This window comes from Ailuropoda melanoleuca, chromosome 11 (genome assembly GCF_002007445.2).
Source record: "Ailuropoda melanoleuca isolate Jingjing chromosome 11, ASM200744v2, whole genome shotgun sequence".
NCBI classification, from domain to species: Eukaryota; Metazoa; Chordata; class Mammalia; order Carnivora; family Ursidae; genus Ailuropoda; species Ailuropoda melanoleuca.
Genome location: NC_048228.1, coordinates 93,324,494 through 93,330,871, shown reverse-complemented (window position 1 = coordinate 93,330,871; position 6,378 = coordinate 93,324,494). Strand labels below are relative to the sequence as shown.

Genomic DNA, 6,378 nt, shown 5'->3' with positions numbered 1-6,378 from the left:
GCTCCCCTAGCTGACCTTCCACCACACCCGGGTTTTAAACACCCAGCGCAGTCCACATCTCCCAACACCACCTCTGGGCTGGAGAGAACCACTCGGCCCCCACCCCCACCCGGATCTCCGGAATGCCCGCACTCAGTCCAATCTTTCCCTTCCCTCAGGCCATGCTCAAGTCCAAACTTCTCCAGGAAAACAGAAAATCTCCCAGAGCCTCTATAGCTCCACTTATCTCCCCTCTTTTCAGGCTTCCTAAAGCATTTAAACACTCGGCACTACAGGATTTATTACTTAATTACAGACATTCTGCAATTGTTCCCTAAATGCTGCTTTTGGGCAAAACCTTTCTTCCAACTAGGTTTAGGTTTCTAAACAATACAAGCATTCCCTTTTGTCTACCTGACACTAAGCTGGGTGTCCTGGTTGATGTCTGATTATCAGGTCTTTGATGGCAAAAACAAGCATAACGTTCTACAAAAAACCAAAACTCACACTTTGCTGAGCAGTCTGAGAAAAATATGGACTTTGTCCCTAAGTTACTTGGCAAATCATAAATTAAAAGAAAAGAAAAGAAAAGAAAAAAACCCTTTACCTAGAATCACTGTGTAGCATTATGGAGACAGAAACATCTGAAAAGCAGGGCTAAATTGTAAAACTTGCTGTCACTGAAGTCCTCATAACTTTTTAAAACTTAAAATATTGAGCAGCATTTCAAATAAAACACAGGAATAGAGTAATTTATATTTCCAACAAAAACATTGAAAATTTAAATTTTTATTCAATCTGGGTGTAAACAATAGGGCAGGAATTAAAGAATTTAATTATTTAATACAAAAGACTGCATGATACGGGAAACTAGACTGGTCAGGCTCTCCATACACACAGCTAAATAAGAAAATAAGTGTTGTTCACTAAGGTAGCTGAAGGGTCCAAGCTCTTTGCTACGTTGAAGTCCAATTCACCCACTAGGTAGAAATCACCTAATCTTCCATTATAGAAAATAAGAAATAAAAAAAGGAAGGAAGGAAGGAAGGAAAAGAAAGAAAGAAAAGAAAAAAGAAAGGAAAAGAAAAATTTATCCTATCAATTTTCTTTGCAGCAACCACATCACAGCTCAGCTCAACAGGGTTCACCATACCTAAGGGATTAAAACTCAAACCAAAGAGATTGCCTGTCCTTGACCTGGCCCTTACAGGCTCCTCTCTGACCACTCCAGGCAGCGGACACTTGCCCTTGACATCCAACATCAACTGCACAGCACAGCAAGCAACACTGCCCCCTCCAAGCCTGTGGGCACGCCTGGGGGCAGGGGAGAAGGGGCAGGGATCTCCCACTGACCATCCCCCTCATTTCCTCCCCCTCCTCCCATCCCCTCACTATTTTGTTCACAATTATCCATCTCATCCTACTCAAATTGGCTCAGGATCCTGAGATCCAGGAAGGAAGGAGGGGAGGGGTCTCCCACTGACCATCCTCCTCATTCCTCACTATTTTGTTCACAATTATCCATCTCATCCTTCTCTAATTGGCTCGGGATCCTGAGATCCTGGATCCCACCAACTATGTCCCAAGGGAGCTTTGATTGCCCTCTGGAGTTCCTTTTGCTACATATGCACCCCAGTATTAGAGCATTTACCATACTGTTCTGAATTCATGAATCTTTCTCTCCCAATATTTGTAAGTTCATACAGAAAGACCTTGTTTAATTTACATTCTGTAGTGAGTTAAATAGTATGCCCTCAAAAGGGGTCCAAAGTTCTCACCCCTGGTTACCTCTGCAAGTGACCTTATGGGATATAGGGTTTTTGCAGATGTAATTAAGTTATGCATCCTTAGATGAGATCATCCTGGGTTTAGGGTCAGCCTGAAGCTCAATGACTGGTGTCCTTATAAGAGAAAAAACAGTATCTGAAATACAGAGACGCACGGGAAGAAGCGACCTTAAGACAGGCAGAGATTGGCACTGGGGTACCACAATCCAAGGCAGGTCAGAAGATGAAAGGCCCTTCGGAGAAAGCACGGCTCTGGCGACCCCTTGATTTTCCAAGTTCTGGCTTCCAGAGTCGTGAGAAAAGAAATTTGTTGTTGTATGCCACCAAATGCGTGGTAATTTGCCACACCCCGAGAAAACTAACACCTAGTCTAAACCTCAATGTGCTGCCTACTACCTAGGAAACACACACACACACTGTTGAACTAAGAAGAAAGATGAAGGCCAGGGGGAAAGATGAGAAGGCATGTGAACTGCACAGCAGGAATCTGGGACATGGACCCTGCCGCTCAATTTCTATGGGAACTTGGGCAAGTCACTAACCCGCCATGACTCTCTGATTTAGTCCCTAGTAAAATGAGGGGACTGGCCCAGAAGACCCTCTACCAGGTCCCATATACCTTTGCCCAACTTAATCCAGAACATCAGCTGATCCTTAAATCAATTATAAGTTCTTCCCACTCACTAAATTGTATTAATCTTATTTTCATCTAAAGAGGTTTCAGGTGCAAAAAATATTGGATTAATATGACATTTCAAAGGCACTTATATTTTAATCAGCTTATAAAAAATTCACTGAAATAGTTTAACTGATAATGCGCTGTAGAGTGATTTTCTATGATACCACCTAAAAATCGGCAAAGCAAAAACAACTTACAAATAGCCAATTTAATGCTGCTGAAACCGTTGACATTCTGAAAAACTCGACCTAAACTTGACTCAGCTGGAGTGCCAATGATCCAGAACCCAAATGTATGATGACTAATTTCTGCCAAGTTATAAAGGGCTATCTCCAACACAGGGGTTTTCTCCACTTGACTCAAGACTGTAATTAAAGGTCCCATACCCAGAATTTCCACCTCAAAGAATCTGGTTAAGAAATAAATAAATACAGGGGCGCCTGGGTGGCACAGCGGTTAAGCGTCTGCCTTCGGCTCAGGGCGTGATCCCGGCGTTATGGAATCGAGCCCCACATCAGGCTCCTCCACTATGAGCCTGCTTCTTCCTCTCCCACTCCCCCTGCTTGTGGTCCCTCTCTCGCTGGCTGTCTCTATCTCTGTCNAATAAATAAATAAAATCTTTTTTAAAAAATAAATAAATAAATAAATAAATACAGCTGCTACCATTAGCCTCAGTAAAGGAGTCAAAGAAAAACTATTTTACCCATTTTCATGCCTCCAGTTTTCCCGTGTTAAACCTTTTGTAATTCAAACAAATGAAAATGGGAGAACAAAGGTGTAATGTGATTTATACTTATCTTACCAATACATCCTGCTTGATTTGGGTTAAATTAAAAACCATATTTTAAGCTTTTCATAGGTTGTGCTGCTCCCCTTGGCTTCATGTTTTTATAGTGGTAGCCTTGATTCTCCTTTAGGAAACCAACCAAAAGAACATAGAAGCGCTCATATTTCAGTTCGACAAAATATCCATTAGAAACACTTAAACTTTGCCAAACCAATTCATCGTTCAGAAAATAAAATCCAGATTCCAAGTGTCCAACTAGAATGGGCATCACACTTGCAAAACTGGACCGTGAATCTGAGCACAAACGTTGTTAGAAGACCAAAAACTTTTCCTTCCAGGTGGGAAACTCAAATATCAAGTCCCTCGAGATGGAAGGCTCAACAAACCCAGTTTTCAATCCCAAAGTTCTCCGGGCTTTTAAATATGCGGGCTCAAACACATGAAAACCCGGCTGGAAAGTGCACGACTCAACTCAACTGTATTTCTCGCCCTTAATAACCACTCCATTGTAAAAGGTGATCTTTTACCGTGATAAAACTAAGAGAAAGGCAAGGGGGTTTGGGAATTACACACACAGGCGTTCCAAGTCGCGGTGTTGTTTGGTATTCCGCAAACTATTCATGCAAACTTCTCGGCAGTGTAAGTTACTGTGCACGGAAGCTCAAGATCCGTGTTTTCTGGGAGCCCAGGCACAGAATGAACCAGCTACAGCTCCGCCGACTGCATGTTTACTTGCATCCTCACGTGGCACCGCGCAGCCACAGAAGTTCTGCGCCCGGACTGCGCAGGGCGCGCCGGGGAACCCGAAAACTTTTATTTTGCAAACTAGCGGAACTAGAAAGCGGCTCCGGGGCAGATTCACTTGCCTTCCTCCGAGACGCGCCCCTACCAAGTCAACCACCCCAGCACCACCCCTGCCTGCAGCTTCATTCACACAAAGGCGCGTGGGTGCCGAAGGGACCCCTCTCCAAAGTTGCGCAGAGAGAAAGCGGCGCGACCAGAAAGCGCCCCAGGGAGGGGACCCGGCGCGAGGGCTACTCACAGGGTGACCGTGCGGCTGGGCAGCGTATCAGGGGGCAGGACCTGCGCGAGCTCCAGGCTGCTGCACACCACCTTGCCCTCGGCGGCGCCCGCCGCCCTGCCGGCCCCTCGGGGCCGCCCGTCGTGCTTGCANGGCGCCCGGAGCCTCATGGCGGCCGGAGGACGGGCCCTCCTCGGCGCCAACATGCTCCTTTGTCCGCTGCAGCCGCGCTCGGCCTCCGGGGAGCCGCGGGGTCACGGCCGCGCGGGTCCCAGCGCCGCTCTCTGGCCCGGCGGGAGCGCCGCCTCCTCCTCCTCCTCCTCCACCGTCGCTGCTGCCGCCTCCCTGGGCCACTGCCCGCCGCGGCTCCTCCCCGCCCGCGGCCGCCACCGCCCCTTCCCTTCCTCCCCTCCTCCTCCTCCTCCTTCTCTCCTTTCCCCACGCCTCCCGCCGCCCGCGGCTCCGGTTAGGAGGAGCGCGCTCCCGGACCTTCGCAGCCCGCCAGCAGTTGTGAGGGCCCAGCGGGAGTTCGGTAACTCGTGGAGAGGGCGGGAGAAAGTTCTAGTCCAAACTTCAGCCACGGTGGCCACTCTCCTTGGCTTCCCTGTGCTGCCCTGCAGACAAAGCCGCCCTGTGCGCCCCTGTGGGGCGCCCATTCTGCCCACGGAGCCCTGGCCTGGAATTTGGAGTGAGGGAGAAGAGCAGGAATGAATTTACTCGTAGAAAGCAAGGAAAGGGAAAGTGCTCCAAACCAACTGTACCTTCCCATCTCACCCCCGCGCCCCCACAAGCGACTTCGTGCCTTCTGTTGGAACAGGTCTTCTCATTTGTCCCAAATGCACCAGAGCGTGGAACGGGTCCCTCTCTCCGGAACGGGACTCTCAGAAGTTGTTTCTGGCCTTCAGCAGCTCCAGCTGTGAACCCTGGAAAGGATGCATTGGGGTCCCGCTTGACCAGCAAGCAGGCTTTTGAAATAAATTTTCCTCTGACATCCACGAATACCAGAGATGGTACCAGTTAGAGCAATAACGACCAAACTAGCCGAGAAACCCCAGCTGAATCCATCACTCTTCAATGTAGGGCTGCCAGCCCCACCCTAATATTTGCAGGATGAGGGCTGACATACTCTGTATTTAAATATTTACAGGAAATATGTCAAGCTAACCAATAAAAGATATTCTGTTTTCTTACCTTGAGAAATGTACCTTCGTAACAACCCCCAAGGCCAGGTGTGTCTGCAGAGATCTCTGTGCCTTCCTTGCAGTTTCACCCTGAAACTGGCAGGGAGCAAAAAGCCAGACCCCCGCCCTTGGCCTACACACTTCCACCCCTTTTGCTTCCTGTACCAGCTCCCTTCCTGAAGGAGAGGGGCTTTCTGCACATGTATGGATACCTGGATACCAAACTCTGTCCAGGACCTCAAACAGTCACCCTTGGCCTAGGAGGGCACACATCAGTTGTTTGGTCTTCCCTTGGGAGGACAATTCTGGAAAGGGGCATGCGCAGGACCCAGAAGTAGCCTTGGGAATTTTATTTTTTTTAAGATGTATGCATTTATTTGAGAGAGAGCTCTCATGCCCATAGGGCTTGCAAGTGGGGAAGGGGCAGAGAAAGAGAATCTTGAAGGGGACTCCCCAGCTGAGGGAATCAGGGGCTCCATCTCATGACCCTGAGATCATGACCTGAACGGAAACCAAGAGTCAGATGCTTAGCCACTTAACCGACTGAACCACCCAGGCAACCCCAGGAGTTTTTGATCGGTGAATTACTGGGTCCTGGGTACCTTGGATTAGGTCTAGAAGCAGGAAGGGGACATAATCTCTTGGGGAACACATCCCTTGTCCATGGAGAATTTTTCCTCTTGGGGAGGGGAGCTAAGATGGTGCCCTCTAAAATGCAGAGCCCAGGGCAGGGTTTTTCTTGCCTGGGTCTAAGGCACCAGCAGAGTTTATCCAAGGTATCAATTCCCAGGAATCTATGACCAGAATTTTCTCAATAGTAAATAAATGATCTCCATCTAATGTACACTCTTGCATTAATATTTAAACAGCACTTCATTCAACCAACATTTTTTGAGATTCAACTATATAAACCCAACAGTATCTATTGCTAATAGTACGTCCTC

General features: G+C 47.9%; 1 protein-coding gene across 1 annotated transcript in view; it reads right to left on the bottom strand.

Annotated features, from left to right (window-relative positions):
* Positions 1 to 4,423, bottom strand: part of ADGRA3 (adhesion G protein-coupled receptor A3) — a 132,597-nt gene extending 128,174 nt beyond the window's left edge. Inside the window, exon 1 of the mRNA XM_034670963.1 lies at positions 4,275 to 4,423. Coding sequence (XP_034526854.1) covers positions 4,275 to 4,423 — 149 coding nt within the window. The remainder of the gene's footprint in view (positions 1 to 4,274) is intronic.
* Positions 4,424 to 6,378: the final 1,955 nt, after the last annotated feature.